The sequence below is a fragment of the Boleophthalmus pectinirostris genome, unplaced genomic scaffold (genome assembly GCF_026225935.1).
Source record: "Boleophthalmus pectinirostris isolate CB_2022bp ecotype Guang Dong unplaced genomic scaffold, ASM2622593v1 HiC_scaffold_4, whole genome shotgun sequence".
NCBI classification, from domain to species: domain Eukaryota; kingdom Metazoa; phylum Chordata; class Actinopteri; order Gobiiformes; family Gobiidae; genus Boleophthalmus; species Boleophthalmus pectinirostris.
The window spans coordinates 6,931,196-6,958,695 of NW_026571353.1; the positions used below are offsets into that span (position 1 = coordinate 6,931,196).

At 39.6% G+C, this 27,500-nt stretch overlaps 1 protein-coding gene across 1 annotated transcript in view; it reads left to right on the forward strand.

Moving 5' to 3' along the window:
• nsmfb (NMDA receptor synaptonuclear signaling and neuronal migration factor b) overlaps window positions 1–27,500 on the forward strand; it is a 145,311-nt gene that overhangs the window by 68,017 nt on the left and 49,794 nt on the right. Inside the window, exons 8-11 of the mRNA XM_055161716.1 lie at window positions 14,734–14,786; window positions 20,314–20,403; window positions 23,671–23,798; window positions 25,946–26,029. Of these exons, the coding sequence (XP_055017691.1) occupies window positions 14,734–14,786; window positions 20,314–20,403; window positions 23,671–23,798; window positions 25,946–26,029 (355 nt within the window). The remainder of the gene's footprint in view (window positions 1–14,733; window positions 14,787–20,313; window positions 20,404–23,670; window positions 23,799–25,945; window positions 26,030–27,500) is intronic.

A 27,500-nucleotide genomic window follows, 5' to 3' on the forward strand; every position in this document is an offset into this window, starting at 1 on the left:
TTCATTCTAGATCTTGGGACTAAAACTCTGTCTGACCAGAGGGAAGCAGCTGAAACTCTGAGTTTAGTGGATGTTGTACGTCTTTTAGAATACTCAGGGACATCCGCTGTCTTGAGTACAGAGAGTCCAGGCTGCTCTGAGGATGGACAATCACCTCACTCGCCCATTTAACCAACTGATTCAGGGAGTTGTTGTTTTTAGCAGAGACGCTCCCAAAATATGAGACCAATAAAAAAGTTCAAACTGACTCCATAAACGTTTTATAGAACAGTGTCATCATGCCCTTTGTCCTTCACCTTCTTGTTTCTATGGAAATGTCATTGCTCTGCTTGGAATGTTACGCAGTATGACATTAAACAGATCTACTTTACATTTATTCAGTTAGAGGTGGTTTTAGGGCTAAAATATCTAGAAAAACAGGTATTCTGCCTGCCTCTCCACAGATCTGGCCTGTAACTTGGTCTGGTTTGGTCTCCATGAATATAGAAATGTTTAATACCAAGAACATCTCCACGGAAAAAAATATTGGACTGACCCTCCACCATAAAAGTTACACAATGCACCTTTAACTAACTCGAACATTCACCCATGATGTAACTTATTTCAGACTCTTTACCTTGTATATGACGTAATACTGATGTAAAACACGTTTGCCACTATTATCCCTGTAAAACTGTCTCCCTCTTAGTCTGCCCATATCTGGCCTGTCTGTGGAGATCTCCATTGTTTGGGACATGTGTCAGAGCCATTACTGTCCCCTCTGGGCATGTCCACTCTGTCCACACACGTCCACTGCAGAGACAGCCTGATGTCCCCAATGAAAACGAGTGTGTCCTTTTAACCTGTCAGTGTCAGGGGCAGTGGACAGCTGATCCAGAAATACAGTGCGGTTTATGTTCTGTCATCATCAGCAGTAGAGTTGTCGTGCTTTAGTTGGTTTATTAGTACATTATTTTAGATTTGTAAGGTGCACTATGTAACGTTTCTGGTGGAGGGTGTCTCAAATGCCTGAAATGTTCTACAGTATAACCAGTGTTGGGTGGTAACATAACTACTTTTTTGGGGTAAAAATAGTGTAACACGGAATTGACTAAATATTTGGTGACGAAATGTAGTTCCTTTTTCAATTCAGTGCATCGTTCTGTGTACGTTCTGGTCCCCGCCCTGGCGACATACAGTCCGTCCCGTTCAGCAGTCGCTCCGGGCACAGCGGACACTGATCCCACAGCCCTTGGAAGCGTGCGAGGTCTGGGCGGGAGGAGCTGTAAAGCACACAACCGGAGAGTCATGCCACCTTCACCTTTCCTGGCTGACCCAGAGCTGGTCACGGTGCAATGCCTCGGAGGAAGTGCGCTTGGCGGGGGCCAGCGACACCCGGGGAGAGGTCCCTCAAGGGCATCCTCCTGCACCGAGCGCCCATCCCTTGCCCGCCGAGTTGAATCCCTCAGGCAGACTGTGCGGACGAGGGCTGGGTATCATTAAGAAGATGCCGAGACAATACATACCTCGATACATAGGCCACGATACGATACATATTTCGATACAGTGAACTTACGATTCGATACGATATATTTCAAATTGATTTGATACCGTTCAATAAAAATAAAAGCTAAATCATGGCTGTGATACTAAAAGTCTTTGTTAAACCACTTCTTCTTGTGCAAAGTGAATATGAAACAAAAACATTTTAATCCTCAAAACTGTGAAAATGCCAAATGTGTCGCATGCACTGCAAAAAATGTAATCTAGCCAAGTTAAGATGACTTGAATTAAGAAAGTTTTATCATGATTTGAGTAAATTCCCCTTGACTAGTTAAATTATCTATCAGCGGAATACAATTTTTTGTTCTTAAAATATGAAAATACAACTTGCTACACTTAAAAAAAGAAAAACAACAACCCTTAAAATAAGAAATGAAATTGAATGTCGCTTGAATGTAGAAAAACACTTATTCCATTGGTAGAGTCGACTCAGATAAAGTCAAATATTCTTAATTTTAATTTTAACGAACCTTTTTGCTGTCAATGAGTTTCCTTCCACTAAACAAACAACAAAACTGTAGCGCTGTAACAAAATCATTTAGTAAAATACACAAAAAATACTCAATAGACGATATATATCGATACAGCAGCCCACGATATCGATATCATTACATTAAATGATACGATATATCGATATTTCAATATTTTTGCACACCCCTAGTGCAGACCCCATCCGTTTACCTAACGGTTTAACATCCACTTAAATTCTTCTAAGTTCTAAGGATTTAGCCTTAGATATAGTTTACCATGAAAAAGTTTCCAAAGTAACAGGTAACATAAAAATAGTTACTTTCCATAGAGGGTAACTAAGTAAAGTAAGGGATTACTTTTTAAAGAAATAATGAGCAAACATTACTTTTTTTAAACTAACTTCCCCAACACTGAGTGTGACATTAAACAGCTCTGCTTTACATTTATTCAATTACAGGTGGTTTTATAGCATAAAAATCCTTAGAAAAACAAACATTCTGACTGTGAGCGGGGTCGCCTCTCCACAGATCTGACCTGTAACTTGGTTGGTTTGTTTTCCATGAAGATAGAAAGATGTCTTACTGTGGAACATTCCAGATAAAGAAATAACATCTGCATGGAGAAAAGTATTTGACCGACCCTCCACCAGGAAAGTTATGGGGTAGTTTATGGGGAAAATCACTGAGAAGAAAATACAATATGATACTAAATCAGAATATCTTTACTAGGGTTGGACAATTTAATCTAATTCATTTGATGAATTCAAGTTTTTAATAATCAAGAATTTGAAAAGTTGCCGAATTGTGAAATCGAGTATTATTATGAAACATGTTTACTCCTGACTTTCTTACTTGCAAAGCTGTTATTGTTCTGCAGTTAGTTGGATAACTATACAGATGGAGTTAATATGAGTAACTGAGGTTCAGGAGCTGGACCACGCCTCAACCTCCTCCAGCCAACCACAGATTATCTGAACCACACCTTCAATTACCCAGAAGCCCTATTTATACTGACAATCCCGGCACTCTCAAACCCCTCTCTCCGTCCTCGTGACACCATCTTTAAGTAAGGCGGGTTCCGAATCAGCTGCGTGACCATTGTGGATTGGAAACGGAGCCCCCCACCCTAAGTCTCCCCCCAGCCATCGCATCGATCCACCGTCAATAAATATCGTTCTTGTATTCTGTTGTTATGGTGTGGTCCTTGCTAGTGAAATGGAATTGAAGTAGAATATGATAAGAATGAAAATGCAAAGCACTTCCGCCACTTGAAAGACGAGGAGTCCCCGCTCTGACTTTGATGTAAATTGATTCAAATCGTAATTGTACAAAGTGTGCAAAAAGAAAAGGGGAAAAAAACAAACCCTCCATCTATGTCATCAACACAGGAAATACTATGCACATAGTTTAAAGGCCTGTTTACATGAGAACACTTGCGGATAAAAAAACAACAAAATATTTTATCAGAAGTGCCTTTTGTTTAGACGGTGACGGCATTTTTGGGGCTTAAAAAAACAAAAATCTGAAACCACCCTCCAGAGTGGAAAAGAAAATACGCTCCGCTGTAGCGTTTCCGTCTACACTGCCCAAGATGCAAAACTCTGATCACATCTGCTCACGTCGCGTACGCGTTTAAGTCACATACATACAGTACGCAGAAACCTGGCATGCAAACCCAATCAAATTCCACACACTTTTGCGTCACCGTATGCACGCAGATTTCCTCCTGAAAATGCTCCTCTAAACACGGAATAAAAAGTGAAGACGTGACAGCACTTTTGCGTCTTTTGTTCAGACCATCATCATATAAACGTAGCCAAAACTTTCATGTAACAAAATTATGGTTGCTCGCGTGGTAACAGTTGTGGTTTTACCTTTTACGTAAGTCATCTCAGCTGAAATCATGTGTAGTCTTATGCACTTCAAACTGTGAAAATTCCTAGTCTAAGCTGATGAGGTTTTGGAAGTTTTATCAATGTTGGGGACTGCATCTACAACTGCTCTGGAGGACTAATATGAAAACTGCATTGGGTCAATAATAAGGTAAAAAGTTGGTGCTATAATGGCTTTTTCCCAGCACTTCATCACCAGGGATGTCAGTGCAATAGGGCGCTCTATGGATTTTAATGTTGTCTTCATTTTATAAGGACGGCAATGGCTTGTATATAGCTCTGTGCTTCTAAAGGTTGTGTTTTATGCCCAAAGAAATAGTCCCCGGGTGGAAGACTTTGTTAGCAAGTTGTGGTGGAACAAGTGAAAAAGTTTGTGCCTTTACCTTCTCAGTTAATGTGTTTTATCTTGTTGTAATGTTAAAAGTGCTGTTCAGTGTTACTGTATTGAATCCTTCTGTGTGAGTGTGCGTGTGCGTGTGTGTGTGTGTGCATAGTGTACAGTTTATGTGGTTGCCGTAGTTACCCTCATGTTTCTGCCTTGGTGGATTAACCCTGTCTCGCTCCTAACCCCAACTCCGGCTTACTAAACTCCGACTAACCCTGTATGTCGATACTAACCTGAACTACAATCAAAACAATGTGTCTGAACTCAATTGAATCAATGGGAAGTAAATCTGAATGTCTGTCCACTTAAAATTATGAAAATAAGACCCGTCTTGGTTTGAAAACGTTTTGATTTTTTTAAAAAAAGGAACAGTTTAGGCCTTACATGTACACAGAATGGAACGTCACATTCCACATAAAACCTTAAACCTTTCTATCTAATAATCGTTTCACTTCATTTCATTGAAAAACATGCCTGCTTACTGTGAGTGGGCTTGCCTCTCCACAGATCTGACCAGCAACTTTAATAAGGATTAGTAATATACAGTGCAACATTGTAGGCAAAGAAATACTCCAGCTCCACGGAAACCAGCGTGACCCTCCACCAGATAAGTTATACGCTGCATGTTTAGAATCCAATTTTCACTTGAAATATAAAAAATAAATAAATAAAAAATTGACAAAATTCTCAATTTAAGATCTCTGTTTTGCCTTTGTAGTGTCTTAGTCCTATTTTTTGCAATGGTGGGACATAAAGTAAAAGTAGTAAAGTACCAGGGCAGGGTATCATTTAAAAAATTGCTGATACAATACATACCTCCATACACAGGCCACAATATCTTGATACAGAAGCCATTATACGATACGTACCTCGATACAGAAGCCATTATACGATACATATCTCAATACAGAAGCCATTATACGATACATACCTCGATACAGAAGCCATTATATGATACATATATCTCGATACAGAAGCCATTATACAATACGTACCTCGATACAGAAGCCATTATACGATACATATTTCGATATATAAGCCATTATACGATACATATCTCGATATATAAGCCATTATACGATACATATCTTGATATATAAGCCATTATACGATACATAACACGATACAGTGAGCTTTCGATTCGATACAGTATAGGTCAAATTGATTCGATACGGTTCAATAAAATAATAAAGGCAAAATCGTGCATGTGATACTAAAAGTCTTTGTTAAACCACTTCTTGTGCAAAGTTCATATGAAACACAAACATTTTAGTCATCAAAACAGTGAAAATGTCAAATGTTTTGCCTAAATGAATTAGTTTCCTTTGAACAAGCAACAAAACTGTAGCTGTAGCAACATAATTTGATAAAATATACCAAAAAATACTCTTGGTGATATATCGATACAGCAGCCCATGATATCGATACTGTATCATCACATTAAACAATACGATATATTGATATTTTAATATTTTTGCACACCCCTATAACGTACTGCACCTAAGACTAAATTCTAGATATCTTTTCTTTACTTGAGCACATTTTAAAGTGGATACTTTTTACTTTTACTCCACTACATTACAACAGGACAGAAAAGTTACAATTATTTATTATTCATAATTTGAGCAAAAATATACAAATAAAAATGGCTAGAAAAAACTATTGATTTAGTTGTTTCTGTTGAAGAAAATTCAGCTCAAATTTTTATCAAAATTAATAAATTTAAAAAAGTCTGTGCAAAATACTTTTACTTTTTTGATATAGTAGCTGTACTTTTACTTCAGTTACAAAATTGAGTACTTCTTCCACGACTGTATTTTTGACCACCACCTCCTACATACTTTAAAGAAAACTGTGTAAAAGGTGTACAGTAAATTCACCAAATGGACATGCCATGACTTAAATTGAGCAACCAGATTTAATTCTCCATGTTTGAGTTCACGCACTATAAAAAACGAGCCCAAAACACACTTCTTCTGTTTGTGTCCAAATTCTTGTGTTGACCCCCTGATAACCGCTGTGACGTCCTGGCAGGGCTTTCCGGGGCATTGCTGAGAGAAAGAGGAGGAAAAAGAGAGCAGGAGGCGGCCACTGCGATGGAGAGGTACCACATGTGACAGTCCTGTGCGTCTTGTGTGATCCGTGTTCGCCATGAATGCGAAAAACTCAAACTGTCTGTGGTTTAGATCTTTACATGAGAGGAAATTTATAAAAGAAATTGGGCATTCATGTAGCTTAAAGAGCTCATGCAACGCTATTTTCTGATCTGTGTTTTAATGTTGTTTCTTCATCACAAACAGACCTGGAGTTGTGTTTTTGCATCCCCAAAGCTCAAAATGCTCTCTTCCACCTTGTAATGTCATCAAGTGGCAGTTCGAGTTAACAGCTACTTTTTCTCTTTTGTTCAGCAGAGATTGGCAGTTCCAGGAGTGAAATTATCTAAATGATTTTAGTGAAAGTGTATGGAGTTTAACCCTTCCAGACCTAAGGACATTTTTGGTACATTTGTCCTCGTCTGGATTTTTTTTCTTAATTTTGCGATTAAAACTCCCCCTTTTATCCCCTAATGAAGTGCTATACATCCTTTGTGATGTTTGCTCTAAATGGCTATGAAATATTTGCTACTTACTCTTCAATATGGTCCAGACCCTCCAGGTAATCCAACTCTTCATCTGTATAAAAAATGTCCACATTGGACTCTGCATCACTGCCAGGCTCCGTTACCATCGCCACTGCTTTCAGCAAGGAAAGTGATGCTTTTGTGCACCATTTCTGTTCTTTCTTTTCTTCTTTCTTCTGGTAGCCTTCCTGGAGGTCTTTATCCTCTGTGCACAAAACAACAAATGCCCTGGCACACAAATGTGTGCCGGGTCTACGCCAAGCGGGCATCTGCGCGCACACGCGTGCACCCGATTCATTGCTCGGCACTAGGCTGTTTACGTCCTGTTGGGTGTATTATGTATCATTTGCAAGTGAAAAAAACTTTTCAAATAAAAATAGTAAGGGATGTGCAATTATGTACACCGAGATGCGTAATTTGTAATTTACTTGAGGAATACCGGTACTTAGGCCTGTTTTATCAAATGCTATGAGCACAGACGCTCAGAGGTGTCAACCATCTTGACTTACTACAATCTTTGGCAATCTCTGTCTTTTATGGTTAAAACGTTATGTGTGGTTATGTAAAACATGTACATCCTGTATTACCACACGACATAGAGAGTTTTTTGTTTGAGAGGAGAACACAACCTAAATCTGCAGGGTTTGTGTGTTTAACATGTGTGAATGAAACAAAACAAAACTCCAGGTCTGTTTGTCAGAGGATGAGACTTGCAGGTCGTGACTTGGAGTCAAGTCAGACTTGAGTCACTATTTTTAGGACTTGAGACTTGACTTCATAAAATGGACTAAGACTTGGGACTCGGTTTGGACTTGAAGGTCAATGACTTTGGACTTGACTCGAACTTGAGGCCTGTGACTTGAGAAGCACTTTTAAATCTTAATTCTTACTATTCTGACTGTAATGATTCACTCTAAGATCTTGTCAAGACATTTAAAAAGGAAAAAAATAACACAATTTCTACAACTCTATATACTTTATAAATACTCATATATGAATATACTATGATTTTTTTAAGTACAGTTTGTCCTAAAAAACATAAATTGCAAAAATTGAAGCTATATTTGGTACTTTTTTGGTTTAAAGACTTGAAATGACGACTTGGACTTGACTTGGACTTATGGGCCAGTGACTCGAGACTCGACTTGGGACTTGACTCGGACTTGAGATTAAAAACTTGAGACTTGACTTGAGACTTGCAAAACAAAGACTTGGTCCCAGGAAACATTATAAAATAGATCAGGAAATGGTGTAATATGGGCTTCTATATTCTGCAAAATTGATTCTTGTGAGCTTTCCACCATCTTACATCATTGTTGCCTCATTAAAAACATGCCTGGAGTTGTGTTTTGCTTCATTTGTGTTTGAGTAAACCTTTATTATTAGTCTGTCTGCGTCCCTAAAACACAGTCTGAGCTTTAGGGATGCAGACAGACTAATAAGTAGCTGCTTTTAAGTGAACAGCTTTTTACCTTTTTGAAAACATAGAGCAGCACGTCCTACTACCAGTTTTCTGCTTGAGAAAAGAACTTGGCCTAAATATGAAGAGGTTTTTTTGTGTTAAACGTGTGTGAATGAAACAAAACACAACTCCAGATATGATTTGATGAAGAAACAACATTATAACAGAATATTGTGTAACATGGGCTCTTTAAACAGTCCCTAGATGCAGATGCCAGTGTTGGGAAGGTGACTTTTAAAATGTAATCCCCTACAGATTACAGATTACACACCCCAGAATGTAGTTTGTAACATAATCCATTAAATTACTTAAAGTGAGTAACGTAATCTGAATACTTTGGATTATTTGATTTGCTGTAGAGAAGCAAAGACTCGGATATCTTCATATAAGAAGTTTTGTTTGCTAAAAGAAAATAAAAAGCCCAGACTTTACTTAACTGTATTAAAAATATTACTGATAGAAGAGGAGGAGACACGTCCACGCAGCATGGATTTTAGTCCTGGTTTAGACCTGGTTTAGACCATGGTTTAGTCCTGGTTTAGTCCTGGTTTAGTCCTGGTTTAGATCTGGTTTAGTCCTGGTTTAGATCTGGTTTAGTCCTGTTTTAGTCCTGGTTTAGTCCTGTTTAGGTTTAGTCCTGGTTTAGATCTGGTTTAGTCCTGTTTTAGTCTGGTTTAGTCTGGTTTAGATCTGGTTTAGTCCTGGTTTAGTCCTGGTTTAGATCTGGTTTAGATCCTGGTTTAGTCCTGGTTTAGTCCTGGTTTAGTCCTGGTTTAGTCCTGGTTTAGATCTGGTTTAGTCCTGGTTTAGTCCTGGTTTAGTCCTGGTTTAGTCCTGGTTTAGTCCTGGTTTAGATCTGGTTTAGTCTGGTTTAGTCCTGGTTTAGTCCTGGTTTATCCTGGTTTAGATCTGGTTTAGTCCTGTTTTTAGTTCCTGGTTTAGTCCTGGTTTAGTCCTGGTTTAATCTGGTTTAGATCTGGTTTTAGTCCTGTCTGTTTAGTCCTGTTTTAGTCCTGGTTTAGATCTGGTTTAGTCCTGGTTTAGATCTGGTTTAGCTCTAGTTTAGACCTGGTTTAGTATCTGGCAATGAGTGGAATTACTGAGAAGAAAAAAAAAAAGGGGAAAAAAAAAAATTAGCCCAAAATGTGAAAACAGGAAAATACCGCTGTGTAATCCATTTATTTCAACAAAGTAACTGTAATCCAAATACCACTCATGGAAACAGTAACTGTAACCGAATACAGTTACTCATAATTTGTACTCTGATTACGTAACGCCGGTACATGTAATCTGTTACTCCCAACACTGCAAATCGGCAGTACAGTGCGTAGTGCCTTTTGGTCTATTTTCTGTTAACACAACAAATTCAGCTCATTTAAGCTTTTGTATTCTTTAATCATTTGCAGAAAAACACCACGATTTTTGTAAGTTCAACTTACTTAAAGGAACTTTATGTAGCCCTCGCTCTTAAATGTTTTTGCAGTTGAACCTGGGTTGTGCCTAAACCTGCAGATAAAGGACAGTCCTTTTAGGTTTAAACCAACCGGATTTAACCTTTGAAACTGGCAAAGGGGAGGCTTATTCTGTTTTCTGATTGGGTAATCGTCTTGAGAACCAAAACACCAAATTATAATTATGACATTCTTTTTCTTTACAAGTAACATGCTTTTTTAATCTTTAAGAATATGTCAGTCTTACAATATTGTTACCAGTAAATGAAATACCACCGAACCCAAACATTTTCCTCCCTGTGATGAGTTGTTGGTTGGCTGTCCTCGCTCCAGCGCCCCTCGGTGGATCCTCAGGGGAGCGCTGACACTTTTAATCTGTGTTCATCACAAACGCCCCGAGTGTGAAATGCCTTTGTCAATACTTCACTGCCACGGATCAGATCAATGTTTTTATACAGAGAGCGCTTCCACCAAGGCCCAAACATGTCATTCATCTGTGTGTGTGTGTGTGTGTGTGTGTGTGTGTTTGTGGTGTGTGTTTAAATGCAGCTAATGGATTGTGTTTCTTAGAAAGCAGAAGACTTTTCAATGTGCTGTCTCTATATGAAAACAAATATATATCTGAAAGGTGGAAATGGCATACAAGAAGACCCCATGGAGAGGGCAATTAAATGTCATATATTACGCAAAATTGACTTTTATGAGTTTAAAGCTGTGTTCAGACCGTCCAGTTTACATGCAGAGTCGATGTGGACGCGTGTCCAGGGCGTGTTTGCAGTGCGTGTTTTCAGGCGTCAGCGCAATGAGAATCTGGCGTCGACGTGGTGCGTTTTGAGCGTTCAGGCGTCAGCGATGTTATTATTTGGAAGACAGAGAAGAAAAAGAAAGACCTGGGAGCCACCAACACCATAACAACAAATCTACACCGTGTCATTAGTGGAGTTTAAATTTATACCGTATTTTCCAAGCTATTAGACGTGCTCTTAAGCCTTCAACCCCATCAAAAAACGATTGTGTGCCCCGCAATCCAGAGCGCCCTATACACGAATCCACTCGGGTGTCCCAGCACGACTTCAATAAACTACAAAGCCGCACCACCCGCAGCGCACGCAAACACACACGGAGCAGACAGCGACCGCACAGTGAAAAACACCTGCAGACACACTCATCACTCCACGCCGACGAGGAACGGAACGGAGGAACAAACCGAAAAAGTGAGTGCAATGTGCCACTTCTAGCCACAACTGAACAACTGAGTCACTGCAAACACGCCGACAATCCGTTGGTCCCAGACAGCACCCTCCCTACACGCCACAACTGAACAAAGCCCAGAGTCACCGTGAACGCGTCAGACAAAGTCTGACTGAGCCATCCAACTGTTGTGTTGCGTTTAAAGTCTGGTGCGGTTTATTTGTGAAAAGAGTTCGAAAGTAGACCATTTAATGACAGTGCACCTTATAATCCAGAGCGCCTAATAGCCCGGAAAATATGGTACGTATAAACCGCAATTGCCGATCATCTTCGCTGATGGTTCATGTAATAAATACACTAAAGCCACTTTCTGAACTGGGAAAACAAGGCGCTCACAGACTGCAGCGTCGGGGGCGTCTGAACTCACATGCAAAGGCGTCCAACTAGAAGCATCCAGCGCCTATTTTGAGGCCGCGGTCTGAACGCAGCTTTAAGCATGTTTTGTAGCACTTTGGTACCTCATCAAAAACAGACCTGGAGTTGTGTTTTCTTTCATTCACACATGTTTGTCATGTGAATGAAACTGAACACAAATCCAAGTATGTTTTTGATGAGGAAACAACAACAGAAAATGGTAGAGTATGGGCCCTTAAATTTAAAATAGATAAAAGCTAAATGTGTTCAATATAGAAGATAAATAAAAACACATACCGTTTTATTGTTTAGTTTTCAGTGTTCCACTGTATGGCATTAAATGTTTCTATCTCCATGGAGACAAGTAAGATCCAATCTGTGGAGAGCTGACATTGCTCACTGTAATAATACATATTTTCCAAAGCGTTTCTGAGCAATAAAAACACCTTTAATTGTAAAAGTGCTAAACTAATACAAGATTAATGGCATACTGTGGTACATTTTAGGCAAAACAACAAGCTTTCCAGTAGAAAAGCTACAGAGTGTGGCTTTAAGATAAATACTTAAAAGTATACTATGAAACCTGCTTGTTTCTATGGATATGTCATTGCTCTACCATTGAATGTTCCACAGTATGACCTTAAACAGCCCTAACTTATATTTATTAAATGACATATGGTTTTATATCTCAAAGATAACTAGAAAAACAGAGATCTGATCTGTAACTTGGTTTGGTTTAGTCTCCATGAAGATAGAAAAGATTAAAGCCACACAGCGAAACATTTTAAAGCAGTAACATCTCCACAGAGAAAAGTATTTGACGAACCCTCCACCAGGAAAGTTCCACAATGTACCTTTAAATAAACATGAGTTCAGCTGCAGTTTTTTTCATGGAAAGATTTATTCAGGAAAAAATAAATATAAAAAAAGTTTCTAACCAAAGTGCAGTCAATTCCGTATGCACCTTTCCACTACTAACATGATTGGCACTTGCACACACCCTACTGAGCATGTGCGAAGGGAGCTCTATGCAAATCATGTGGAGTCTCTCACTACCGCACCTGTCAATCACCCGCCCAGTGTCCGGACTAAATGAGGCTATATTTTGCGGCGCAGGGACACGACACGATGCGGCGTGAGTCGACGGCGTGGCAGCGGTTTTAAAAGCTCCTGTCACTTGGATCCTCGCCTCTCGCTCTGAGTCATGCACTATTTTAGGAGCATCGCTGATCAGCCCAGTCTGGCATGTCAGGAGCTATAGGAGAGGAGCGGAAACTAGATAAATCGCCTCAAAAGTTGAACATAACTGCACCTCCTAAGTCCAAATGTATGTAAGTTACAAAATAGTTCACGTTCTAGTAGTGTAGTTGGAGAAATGTTTCGATTTCATTCACAGTGTTTACTATGTTCACAATGTTTGCATGTGTAACTTTTTTGTCTGTTTTTGATCTGATTTCTGTTTTGTGTGGAAGAGGGGGCTAGGAGATGTTCAGGGGTGTCTAGTAATTTAGTATTTGCTGAAGATTGTGCAAGTTTTACTTTAACCGTCCAAAATGGTGACAGTATGGTACATGAGTGTGGAGTTGCCGCTGGTCTAATATGATTGAATATTTCCCTGGTTGTTTCTTAGCTCGTGCAGTACATGTACACTACTGGTCAAAAGTTTTAAAACACCATACTTTTTCCAATTTTTTTTAACTGTTTACTTTTTATTGTTGACCAAATCATATTCTAAACGTTTGATTCCTGAAAGTGTCCACTTTTGACAGATATAACAACTGAACACAAAGGTGGCTTGTTCTTTTAACAACAGAAATCAAATATTGTTCAGAAAGTTCTTCCCAAGTTTGTTGCAGAAGTTCCCATAAATGTGCGGCACTTGTAGGTTGCTTCACACTTCTGTCCAGTTCATCCCAAACCAGCGCGATGGGGTTTAAGTCTGGACACTGTGCTGGACACTCCATGTTTTCAAGCTTTACCATCATGTTCTTTTTTCCTTAGATAGTTTTGCCAGAGCTTGGATTTGTGTTTTGTTCTGTCTGTTCAGTTCTTACCTTTGTACCATTTCAAGCTCTTCATTGGACTTGCACGACTTGCACTAAATAACTGGAAAAATTAGAGTGTTCTAAAACTTTTGACTGGTAGTGTACATAGAAGACAATGTACAATGAATTTAGGGAACTTTCTGTGAAGATTTTCTTAAGGTTGCATTTTTCAGTTAGGGGAATATTCAAGTTTCCTAAAGTTTCCATTTTAAGATAGGGGCATTTTTTTTTCCCCATGGAGCCACATGAGAAACAGAAAATATTATGTAGGGCCTGGACAAAATGCTTGACTCAATTCAGCATAATATGAATTGTATCGCTTTATAAAAAGCATCATTGTTTTGACGACACTGGTAAGAGTTTATGTTATGACTGAGCAATGAGAAAGTGAGGTTGCCTTACAAAAAATGTCATGAAAAAACAAAAAACAAAACACCATATAAAAGCAAAGCAGCTTGAGATTAGTTTAAAGGGGCTGGTCAGAGTCAACCAGTGTGGCCCAGGAGCTGGACAATGCCAGGTCTGTTTTAGGGGAACGTTGAGGTAACCATAAAATAACCTTCCCCAGCCATTATAAAATTTCCAAATTAACCTTAAAACAACCAAAATTAACCTTTAGGGAACGTTCTGCTAACTTAAAATTAAGATGCTCAGAACTTTCTGAGAACCAAACATTGTTGGGCAACAGTTACCTATCGAGTAACTGACACGTGTCACCAGGTATGTTTTGATAATTCAGTTTGTTATATGCATGTAACAAACTCCAGAAAGATCTACCGTATTTTTCAGATTATAAGGCACAATATCAATAATGTTGAATTCTACACACCAGATTATAAGGAGCATTAAGCGACACAAACGGACGACACCTGAGACTGATCCCTTAGCCCAGGCGTCCACGGTCCGTTGGCAGATCGCCCGGCATTGCCTCCGTCTTGGTGAATGTGTATTATGAATGTGAATGTGGGTGGATCATTAAAATTTTTTTATTTTCTTTTATTTTCTTGTAGTTATCTGGTTTTTACTGTTCATCTAAATATACCACTGCTCTGATAGCGTGGTAATCGTGGTGTTTGGTGAGGCTTAGGAAGGTTGTCTTCTCTTTTTCCCTCTGACCCAGGGCAACTGTGGCTAACTGTGGTGCGGTGTGCAAAACCAACCTACACCATAAACACAATGCGATAATTTAAAACAGAAGCAGTTAATAATAAATTTCTGTACCATTTATTATTTCTAACCCTCCTATCTGTTTTCTCTCTAGGAATTTTCGAAAACACCTGCGAATGGTGGGCAGCCGTCGAGTCAAAGTCCAGAGTAAGTGTCCCGGTGTAATGTATGCCTGCATTGTGCATGCCCATTCATTATATATGCATGCTTTTATTATTGTGTGACCGTCATGGCATTTCAGTAAGTCTCCATTAGACTGGATCGATTGCTTGAAGGCTTTGGTTTGCCTTTTTGCATTTTAATGAAGCCTGAATTGGAAATTTTGCCTCAATTTGATCTGAAGAATACGGGGTTCATTACGAGGTCTTTCATTCATGCGTTTGGTGGCTTTTGTGACTCGCAGCCATTCACATTTTTTACTGTGTTGTTTTCATAGCTTAAAGTGCATATGATAGGTATTCAATTTATTTTTCTTTATCCTAGACACAACGAAATGGTCATGGTCGAAATATGTTGGCTTTAGTCTTTTAGCTACTTTTCCTCATGCAACTTTGACCTTTTGGAGTGCCTGGATTTCGTTGTGTCTAAAGTTTTGATCCTTTTTCCAAGAGCACCTCTACCTGTTCACACTAATTGGAACACCTACAGCAAACAGCCACGTTTTTGTTTTTTAATTTATCTTCATTATTGCTGAGTTTGGTGGAGTAGCACTTTTGGCATTACATAACTTAAATGGCAGTTTGGGAACTACGAAATACGAAATACTAGCCTGTTCATCAGCCGGTTTCACTTCATGGAAACCGACTGACCTCGCAGCATTAGGATTCGTTCGCTCGACGGAAGGCAGGTACTTTTTTTTATTTAACCAATCGCTGCTGTTTGGTCATGACGTATGTAAAGCACCAAATTCCATAGGAAGAAGGGCAATAACGTCTTTCCCCTTGATAAAATTCACCAAACATTCTCTTTGTTCCGGCTCTAAATCCTCAGTCTCTGGAATCGTTGCCAACACAGAATGTCTGTCTTCGTCTACATCCATCTTGACCGCTTTGTTTACTGTTGTGTTGTACCACAAAAGGGCCCAAACAGGCGCTTGAGTTTGACGTCATGGCTTCACAGCTCTACGCTGATTGGCTGGTGTGCGGTTTACAACTTCAGGGGTTCTTGCAAACTGTCTAGTATATTCCGATTCCTGACCTAGTCGCTGGAGAGAAATTTAATTGAGCGGAAACACTAGGGGGCACCAGCCTGGCTACAAAAATATATGGAGTAGAGATAAGTTCCAAATCCCTCTTAAGGATGCACCAATACGATACTGGTATTGCTACTTGTATCAGCTCCAAAATATCGGTTCTGCTCATATCCTGGTTGGGATTTATTGTGATATTTTGGAGAGGCTGATATAATTGTAGATGGGACACGTTTCTGCTTTTAAAATACCTTGATAAGATTTTGGGGTGAATTATTCCTAATTATTATAATCCTAAGAATTCAAGTAAAAAACATATTTCTTAATGTTGTCTGCGCTGAAATGAATCATGGGATATGTAGTTTCCACTGCTTATAAGCTGCTTGCAACTATAAAACCATGCATTTAAGCAAAGGAACTTGTGATTCGATATATTGTGATGGTCCACGATATTATTGTGAGACTTTTGACAATACAATATCACAATATTTCGGTTATTGTTACATCCCTACTATTTCCTAGTCGTAGCTGGTCCAGAAAATCTCAGTGTTTCAGAGCTTTTAAGGCAAAGTTGTTCTGTAGTTACTTGAGAGATACATAAGAGCGTTTCTGTGAAGTGAAAGCGGCTGATGAATCAGGCTATTTTAGATCTGGACTGAAAAGTAAATAGTATTTTTCTTTATGGTGTGAGTCCTGCTGTTCAAATCCCAACTTCTGAGCAAACCAAACACACAAAAACTCAAAAACAGACAAAAAAAAAAAAAAATCCTCAATTGAATATCTTAAAATCAGCTAAATTCTTTATCAAAATCACTACATTTGATGCTTTAATAATTCTAAAAATCTCTACAATACTATATACTTTTTTACTCTTTAAGTTCATTTTTAAACAGGTACTTTAATTGTTTTACTCAAGTAGATTTTTTCATGTGATACTTTTACATGAGTAATCTTTTGCCCTTGTAGCTGTACTTTTACTTAAGTAACAAAACTGAGTACTTCTTCCACCACTGATCAGCAGATACTTAAAGCCAAAATATTGACAATCCATGAGCAAAGAAGACATTTTTCTGACACTTTAAACCTTCAGTTAATAAAATAAAGCTTTTTAGTCTAATCATTACTATTGTGTCAAATAGACGAGCTTTGGCCCCTGTTAACGTCATGGTTGCTAGGTAACAGTTATTCGCCTCTCGTGTCCAACCAGGAAGTCAAATTACAAACCTTTTTTTATGTTTATTAAAAAAATAAAATAAAATAGGCAAATTTTTTTTGGACAATCTTACAATAACGCCGTTTTAGTGAAAAGATGTGAAGTGGTCTAACCGTCATCTGCAGTTTAATACATGAAACTACGAGCTACATTGATTTATAAACTCCACTCCCAAGCCTTTCCTCCATATAATATTGACCTGTTTACTGCATCGTTTACATTTGCTCTTTTACAAGTCAATAATGCTGAATAATTGTCCTATTTAATGGCCACTTCTGGTAATTGGCTCTCTGCATATCTTGATTGACAGATTCTAATGATTACGGGGATTATAGATGGGATCGCTTAAGGCTCATAGGTGAATGCATTGAGAGGTTTTGCAGTCATATGAACAGGAATATATAGTCCAGTATTTATTTATAAAAGGTCTACCGTATTGTTCACACTATAAGTCGCACTATTTTTCGTGGTTTGGGTGTTTCCTGCGACTTATACTCCGGGGCACCTTATATATTAAAATTTTCAGACTGACAGCTGCTAGAGTGCGCTTTAGGCTTGTGTGTCAGTATCTAGTACTACTATTACTCCTGTACCACTGTCACTTCACACTCTACTGTGCATGTCTCCTGCAGAAAAAGCTGCTGTCCTACTGCAAATAGTGAAATATTCAGCCGAAAACGTTAATCGAGCAGTAGAAAGAAAGTTTGGAGTGAGCGAGAAACTTGTGAGGGTCAGACGGAAAGCGGGGATGGAGAACACAGCTTCACAGTAACCGGGCGGGTGCGCCATGTAACTTTCGTGGAAGTCACTGGATTTATTTATTTATTTATTTGAGACAGGGACAGTGCACAATTTTTGCATTAACGTTAACAGGAGAGATGCATTGTACATCAGGTTGTAACATCAGTGCTAATTTCCACCTGTAGTCTCTGGGCAGATTCACTGATTGATTGTATTTAACTGACCTTGACTATCAATTGTTCTTGGAAACCTATGTAACATGTTTTGGGTTGGATGGATCGCCAAAGCCTGAACTTCAATGACAATCGAAACCATCCTGTCGGGATTCAGAAAGGCCAGAATAATTCTGATGGGAACTGATGCCGAGTCTGACGACAGCTTCACAGAAGAGGAAGCGGCGCTCTGTTTACCTCATGGATCTATGGTTTATCTCTCAAAGTGACACCGAGGATGAAGAATTCAATGGATTTAGTGATTTGGAGTGAGATGGAGAGTTTGGTAAACTTATGTTCTCTTGTTTATGCTATAATTATCTGAATAACTGTTCATATGTTACGTTAACATATTCATGCCTCTTCAGTCTGTTGTTCTCTGTTCTGTTGTTATTACTAGAACTTGACTTTCAAGATGAAATGTCAGTTCCTGGTCTCTGATTTTATAAAATACATTTCCCCAAAAAGTGTGACTTATAGTATATTGGTTTTGTTTTTGTGAAAGAAATCATGGATAGAAAAGCACAAAAATATCTCTACCTATGTCGTCTACACCGGGATTCATTAACACATCTTTAGCCTGTGTCTCGTCCATGTTTTAAGGTTACAGTGTAAAAATAACTCATTTTGTAAACGCTTGGAGATACTGTCGAGATCTCAGTGTGCGTTAAGCCGCTCCGTGAACAAATAAGAAATGGCAATGGGAGAATTAGAGAAGAGCAGGTGGCCACACAGAGCTCACACTATTCTTAGTCTGTCTGCTTTGTTGAATCTGGCAAGTGTGATTAAGATTTTTATATATGCAGATTATAGCTTCAGTCCATGAAATTTAAAGCAATGTGTATTAAAGCTCAAATCTGGCTCGATTTCTTAGTATAAAACGCTTTATCAGTTGTGGGTTCTCCACCTTGCATTTTGGAACAAGACCAAATTAAAAGGAGACCTATTGTGCTTGTGTGGGGTATATGATTATATTATATTATATGATTTTGCTTTTTATGTTATAATTTGGAGATTTTAATTTGCAATATTCAAAGCATTCAGCTCATTACACTTTGATTTGCCTAGAGATTGACCATGGCCAGTGCTGGTTGTTTTAGACTCCAGAGAACCTGATAACCAATAAGATCTGCCGATATTTTTTGGCTGATATGTGGGGCAGATCTTAATTACTAGTATTTTTCCCAAATTGTGTACCCTATTTTTTGGACTATAAGTCGCTCCATAGTATAAATCGCACCAGCCAAAAAATGCATAGTAAAGAAGAAAAAACATATTTAAGTCAGACCGGACTATAAGTCACACTTTTTGGCAAGTTCTAGTTATAACAATAGAACAGAGAATCACATATGAACAGTTCTTCAGATAAACTATAGCATAAACAACAGAACAGAACAAGTTTACCAAACTCTCCATCTCACTCCAAATCACTAAATCCATTGAATTCTTCATCCTCGGTGTCACTTCTGAGCAACTCTGTGACCTCCAGAGGTAAACAGAGCGCCGCTTCCTCTTCTGTGTAGCTGTCGTCAGTCAGTTAGAATTATTCTGGCCTTTCTGAATCCCGACAGGATGGTTTTGGTGTCACTGAAGTCCAGGCTTTGTCAATCCATCCAGTGACTTCCAGGAAAGTTGCATGGTGCATCCTCCTGGTTTCCATGAAGCTGTGTTCTCCATCCCCGCCTTTCGCCAATCCTTCACAAGTTTTTCTCACTCACTCCAAACTTTCTTTCTGCTGCTCGATTATCGTTTTCTGCTGCATATTTCAGTACTTGCAGCAGGACAGAGGCCCTTTCTGCAGGAAACATGTGCAATAGAGGGTGAAGTGACAGTGGTACAGGAGTAATGGGAGCAGCAGATACTGACACACAAGACTAGAGCCTCTCGTGGCTGTCAGTGTGAACATTTTAATATATTAGTCGCACCGGATTATAAGTCGTAGGACCACCCAAACCACGAGAAACGTGCAACTTATAGTCCGAAAAATACGATAATTAAAATTTACTACAAACGTCCCCTAAGTCCTGTTTTACTGCCAACCTTTAAGAAAGCAGTGCAGTCAAACAGTAGTGCAACTATCTCCTTAAAGTCTTCAAATGAGACTTTGTGCACTAGAGCGGCCAAAATTAAATATCTGCCTTTGTGGAGATTTAAGACTGAAAGCCGATACTCTAAACAGTGTAAATATCGGCCCGATATATCTACCAACTGATATATTAGGCTGGTCTTTCTCTAGTTGTGCTCCATTACTTCATGTTTTGCCTGTGCATTGCCTGGTTGCTGGTTCCATTCTCATAACACTGTATCCGCCTCCGTCAGCCTTCGTGGACCGCCGGGCCAAGAGCTTCAGCCGCTCCTGGAGTGACCCCACCCCCGTCAAGCCCGAGTCTCTGCATGACTCCAGAGACAGTGAGTCCTCAGTGCACGGTACAGACACACACAGGACACGTGAGCAGACATAGTTAGGCACTGGCTATTTATTTATTTATTTATTTACTTACTGAAAAGAGCATGTATTTTTACTGTTAATGAGGAGCTGACCTGTAACTTGACGTCCAAAATGAGATGATGAAAATAGATCGACACATAATACATAAGTTTAATGTCATATCGTGGAACATAAAAAGCAAAGCGTCGTCTCATTTCTTTGGAGACAGGTAGGTGCATATCAGGTCCCATAAAAATGACACTGTGAAATTGCACCATGACAGAGAAACATCTGTGTGAGATCGTGTCATCAGGTTGTTTTGATACACTTCTCCAAGCTCCGGCTACTTTAAAGATTCCCTATTATGATATTTTCTGCTATTTTCTGTTATTTTCACAAACACAGAGTTGTATTTTATTCATTCACACATGTTTAACACACAAACCTTCAAATGAAACAGAAAACGCAAAAAAAGACAAAGTTCTTGTAGAGGTGCAAATGCAAGCAGCAGCAATTTAAAAGTGAAAAAAGCCATAGCACACTCAGAATTTAAATAACGTTACGGCAAAAAGCCTCCGTCATTCGGGGGATATGAGCACCTGGGCTGGCAACCATTTTGTATACTGTGATCCAAAGCAAGAATAATGTTTTAACACACAAACCTTGTCAAATTACAGGTCAGATCTGTGGAAAGCATTTATTTTAAAGCTTTTAAAAGATAAATCATATGTAATTGAATAAATATGAGATAGATATGTTTACTTACATGCTCTGGAACATTTTAGGCATTTAAGTGTAATCAATTAACACAACTCAGCAGCTCTTAAGATTTTAATGTTTTTTCCGTATAATGAATTAAAGAATCTACATTTCTGTGTGAATGTTTTCTCTACAAATGTCCATGTTGGATCCGTTCAGACTGGATGTACAGTGTCTGTTTGTCCTTCGTCTGTCCGTCTCCATTTTAAACTCATCTGTGTGTCTGTCCATCTGCCTGACCGCCTGTCTCGTCTCCGTTTCCGTTTTGGTGTTTGAAATCTCGAATGATTTTTGCGGTCTAAATCAGGACTAAATCAGGACTAAACCAGGTTTAAAACAACTATATTTAAACCAACACAAGGTCTAAACCCATCATAAATCAACTTGATCTTAACTTGGACTAACCAGGACTAAACCAGGTCTAAACTAGGACAAAACCAAGACTAAAGGGACTTAACCAGGACTAAGCGAGGTCTAAACAAAGTCAAATCAAAGACTAAACCAGGACTAAACCAGGTCTTAAATGGGACTAAACCAGGTCTAAACTGGGACTAAACCAGGTCTAAACTAGGACTAAACCAGGGCTAAACTAGGACTAAACCAGGTCTAAACAAAGATTAAACCAGGGCTAAACCAGGTCTAAACTAGGACTAAACCAGGGCTAAACTAGTACGAAACCAGGTCTAAACTAGGACTAAACCAGGTCTAAACAAATATTAAACCAGGGCTAAACCAGTTCTAAACCAGGTCTAAACAAAGACTAAACCAGGTCTAAACTAGTACGAAACCAGGTCTAAACTAGGACTAAACCAGGTCTAAACTAGGACTAAACCAGGGCTAAACTAGGACTAAACCAGGTCTAAACAAAGACTAAACCAGGGCTAAACCAGTTCTAAACCAGGTCTAAACAAAGACTAAACCAGGTCTAAACTAGCACGAAACCAGGTCTAAACAAAGACTAAACCAGGGCTAAACTGGGACTAAACCAGGGCTAAACTAGGACTAAACCAGGTCTAAACTGGGACTAAACCAGGACTAAACCAGGACTAAACTAGGACTAAACCTTGGTGTAAACTGTGTCTAAACCAAGTAAATCAAAGCCGACAGACAGACATACGACAGACAGTGCCAAGTCAGATCTGGGACTAATCTATAATCTATAATCTATAATGTATAATCTGTAGTGGTGTAGTAAAAATGGACAACATGGATCTATACCACAAGACGTAATCAGGTCTGAATAGTGAGTTCCCCAAAGAAGGACTAAAGTGTGATTGAACTGAAACGTGCACTATGTAATGTGTCTGTGTTTTAGTCACAGGTCAGATCAGTGGAGAGGCGAGACCGCTCCAAGATCCAATCCATGTCTTTCAATGTTTTTAAATTCTCAATGGATGCATGTCGTACTGTGGAACATTCTAGACAAAACAAAACGTCTCCATGGTGACCGTCCACCAGAGAAGTGTCGTAGCTGAGGGAGGAGCACCCTCAAGTCTAATAACCTCTGTCTCCTCTTCTTCCTCTCTGTTCCCTCCTTCTCTTCCTCTTCCTCCCTCACTCCTTCTCCACCTTCCTTCCTTTATCTTTTCTGCTTCTCCCCTTTTTCTCTCCCTATCCTTCCATTCCCCCCTCTCTCCTTGCCTCTCCTCCTCTTCTCAAATCCCCCTCTCTCTCTCTTCTCTCATCTTCTCAACCTTTCCCCTTCTCTCTTTCCTCTACCTCCTACCCTGTTGTCCGTCCCCTCGCTCTTCTCCCTCTGCTTCTCTCCTTCCTTTCCTCTTCTCTCCCCCCCTGCCTATATCTTTTCTCCCTCGCTCATTTCTCTACCTCTTTTTTCTCCATCTATCCCTTCATCCCTCCTTCCTTTCCACTTCTCAACCCTCTTCCTTCTCTCTCTAACTCCTCAACCTTTCCCCCTCTCCCTCGCTTTTTCCCTCTCGTCCTCCTCCAACCCTGTTCTCCCTCTCTTCCTCTCCTTCCTTCCATCTTATCGCTCCCCACTCCCTCTCTCTCTCTCTCTCTTCCTCCGTCTCCACAACCTCCCTCTCTTTTCTCACTCTGCCCCCTTCCCCTTTCTCTCTTCTCCCTCCCCCTCCTACCCTTTAATCCCCTCATTGCTGTTCTCCCTCTCGTTCCCTCCTTCCTTCCCTCTTGTCTTTCCCTCTCTCTGTCTCTCTGCCTCCTTCCTCTCTCTCCGCATCTTCACAACCTTTCCCCCTCTCCCTTTCTTCTCCACCTCCCCCCTTACTCTTCTCCCTCTCATTTTCTCCTTCCTTCCCTCATCTGCGCTCGCTCGTCTCCCTCGCTCTCCCTCCTTTCTTTCGCTTCCTCAATCAACCCTCAACCCTCTTCCCTCTCTCTCTAACTTCCCTCTTTCCTCCTCTTCTTCACGCTCTCCCCGTCCTACCCTGTTTTCCCTCCTCGCTCTTCTCCTTCTCTTTCTCTCCTTCCTTCCTTCCTTCCCTCTCCCTCTCTCTCGTGTGACCCAGGCGGGGACTTGCAGACGTCCACGGGGGCTCTGGACGAGGGCCTGGGGGAGGACGCAGACTGGGAGGAGGAGAGGGAGCAGGAGAGAGCGGCCTGCGACGGAGAGGACTTCATCCCTCCTAAAATCATGGTGAGAGACGAGACGAGTGAAGAGGGTTTAGAATGAAGAGCCTCTTGCCTTTTGGAGACATGACTTCACAAATAATCAAAGTGAAAAGCAATAATTATGACAAGAAAAAACGGGATGTTCATAAGCTTTCACACAGAATTACAAGTCTCTTTGCTTAAAGTCATTGTTTTGGTTCTATTATTATGTTGTAATAATAATAAAATTATTATTATTATTAAAATTAATCAAAAAAAAAAAACTGAGTGAACTACATATACCATGATCCTTTGCTCCATTATAGTGCAGACTTCAGGAAAAGTAATACAAATAATAATAAGAATCATAATTTTTAAGCACGTTTTAATCTTAATAAATCTTAATTCTGTGGTTTATCAAGGCATTTTAAAAGGAAAAAGTTGCATTTTCACAATTTAGCATCTACAAAATATTGCAATAAATTTTGTATCGTGGGATGTATCGTGAAAATACACAAACACACTTTTTGGCACCGTACTGGTACCTTTAAACAGTATCCAGCACTTTTTTTTTTTGCTGTTGTTGTAGAATATATTGTAGCAGCCCATAGAATAAAGTAAGTTTCCTTCAGTCCAGTCTGCCTATGCTTGCATTGTAGGGAGTATTATACCTGTGAGGACAAATGCTTTTTCAAAATGGCTTTATTGTCTTGATAGATCTTGAACATTACCTTTTTATTTTATTTATTTATTTTTTTAGACTTAGACAAGCTTTATTGATCCACAAGGGAAATAACTTGGACACTGTAGCTCACACAACACAATAAAATATAATAACAGAGAGAAAAAATATGCTAATGCTAATAATAAATTCTAAATAAGTAGCAAAAATAGCAAGAGACTGGTGTTATATGTACAAGTAAAAATAAAATAAAAGTAATACAAATCTCTCAGCTATATTTAAGAGGCCGTGAGGAAAACAGTGCAAATATGTATGATGATTGACAGGACATAGGGCTATCTGTTACATAAGGGTGAGCTGTTTATTTACTTTGCTTCGGTTCTAGACACCAACGTTTATCTACAAAAAGTATGTTCATAAAATACTACTGACCACGTTTTACATGATGTAATTAATAGTTCTGAATTAAATAGTTTGGAATTAAAATATTCTTGGAGTTTACATGGAAATAATGATTCCAAATTGAGGTTTACATGGAAAACATGTTAAATCGCCTTTATTTAATTCCGCTCAATGTCTGGGGGTGGGGAAGTTTCTGATTGGACAGGAACACCAATGTATTTACGTCGACCGGAAGAAAACACACACTTCAGCTGCTACCGGCTTTTCTGTCATCTCGGTTTGTCGTTACGCCACGGACACAAACGCGATCCAAACTTTTTCCGCAGCAGCTGGAGAATTCTCTCATCACTCTTTACATCTGTCAGCTGAGGAGGAGAAGGGAAGAAGAAGACAAACTGAGTCAAAGGCTGCTCGCATCCCGCTGGTGGAGTTGGATCGTCTGGATTGCGTCAGACGGGCGACCCATCGAGCATGCGCCGAACGACCGGAATTATTTTTAAGAAGAATAAACGTTTACATGATCAAGAAATTTGGCTTTAAAATCACAATAAACCACTCACTTACTTCGGAATTAAGTTTAATTATGAATAATAATTTTCATTAGGAATTAATTGTTTACATGGTCTTTTTAAAAATTTTATTCAGAATTAAATTATTTTTATTCGGAATGTAAGCTCTTATGTAAACGTGGCAATTGTTGCTTTAAAGATGCATTGTGTAATTTTTCTGGTGGAAGCTCTGTCGTATGCTTTTCTCCATGGAGATGTTATTGCTTTGTCTGGAATGTTTCACAGTATGACATTAAACCTTTCTATCTTAATGGAGACTAAACTAGACCAAGTTACAGGACACATCTGTGGAGAGGTGACCCCACTCATCACTTATAAAAACACCTGTATTTGAATAAATGTAAGGTAGAACTCATTAATGTCATACTGTGGAACATGCCAGGCAGAGCAACGACATATCCATAGAAACAAGCAGGTGACGGTGCCGCCACCAGAAAAGTTACGCAATGCACCTCTAAAGCTTATAATATAGTAGCCATGTGTTCCTATATAATGCTCCAGTGTGTGACCGATGTGCCTGTGTGTGTTCTGTGCTGACAGCTCATTTCATCCAAAGTCCCGAAGGCCGAATATGTCCCCAACATCATTCGCCGTGACGACCCCTCCATCATCCCCATCCTCTATGTAAGTGTCCGCAATAACACTGTTACAGCACACATTCAGTCTACTGTGCAAAAGCCAACTGACAGGAAGACTACGGGGAGTTGTGCTGTGTGTATCGCTGTGTTTCAGATGACATCACAACACTCTGTAGGATAATAATATTTAAAGGTCTTATATAACACACAGTGGACTCTTGTGAGCTTCAAGACAGATTAGAATGTTGTTACTCATCAAAAACATACCTGGAGTTTTGTTTCATTCACACATGTTTGAGTAATCCTTTTATTATTAGTCTGTCTACATCTCCACAGCTCAAAGTGCTCTGTTCCACCTGAAGCAGTTTTCTGCTTAACAGCTCCTTTTACCTTTAGTTCAGGCTATTCCAGGGCTGGAAGGTGGATGGAGTGTCACCTCCTAGGACCTGGCATCCACACATGTAGACATATATATCCAACACATTTTGGGTTGTTCAGGCACTTAATAAAAAGTTTTTGCAAATAATTTTTCAGTTATGACTTTATGTTCCATCAAAATAATTAAAGGGCCCATCTCATGAAAAATAACTTTTCACATTGTATCTTCTGCACATAAACAAGCACAATTTGTGTTTTGGAACATCCATTACACAATAGTTATGACCACAGAACAGGAACTACGAAAGACCGACTATTGCTCCTCCCCCCGCCCGTCCTGAGAAAACACAGGCTCCGCCCTCCAAACGTGACGTAGGCTCTGAGTGAGCCGCCCTTCCTCCGCCCATCTCAGGGAGGGAGGGGGAGACAGACGTGCACCCTGATAGTTGTAGGAATAAACTTTTATTCATCATGGAGATACAGCACGTTCAGCCGCATGTGTTGGACCCGGAATTGGACGAGGACTTTGAGGTGCACGAAGCTCAAGCACCACATCGACATCAGCTGAACATTACTGATTGGTTAAGCATTAATGAATGCTAGTAGATAAACTTATTATATCATGTACACTGCAGTGTAGAACAATTAGTTTGAGGGAATTGTCAGCCAATGCGGGGAGGAGGCGGGGCGGAGGTGGTGGAGCGGGAGGGTAGGCGGGTGTGAAGCACCTTCTGCTAAGTCAAACGTGTCATAGGTGTAGCTGCCACATCATCGTTGTAGCAGCTTTAGTTCGTTGTCACGTGGGAGGGTGGCAGAAATACGCTACAATTTGTTAAAAATAATGCCAAATCAATCTAAAAACCGCTTTGGCGACATATACAAGGCCCACACATCACTCTTAGAAGGTAGAAAGCTCTGAAAAGTTGATTTTGCATGAGATGGGCCCTTTAAAACATAATATGAATGTTTTATCATATGTAGACATAATTTTTCTCAGAAACTACACCATGTAAAAATATAATTCTTTGTTTTTGTCCAGTTTGCCCAAATAACAAAGAGAACTCAATAAAGCTATGCAAGAGTCCTGGGAAGTTAAAAACACAGTGGGGCACTTCCTGTATTACCACATGACATCACAA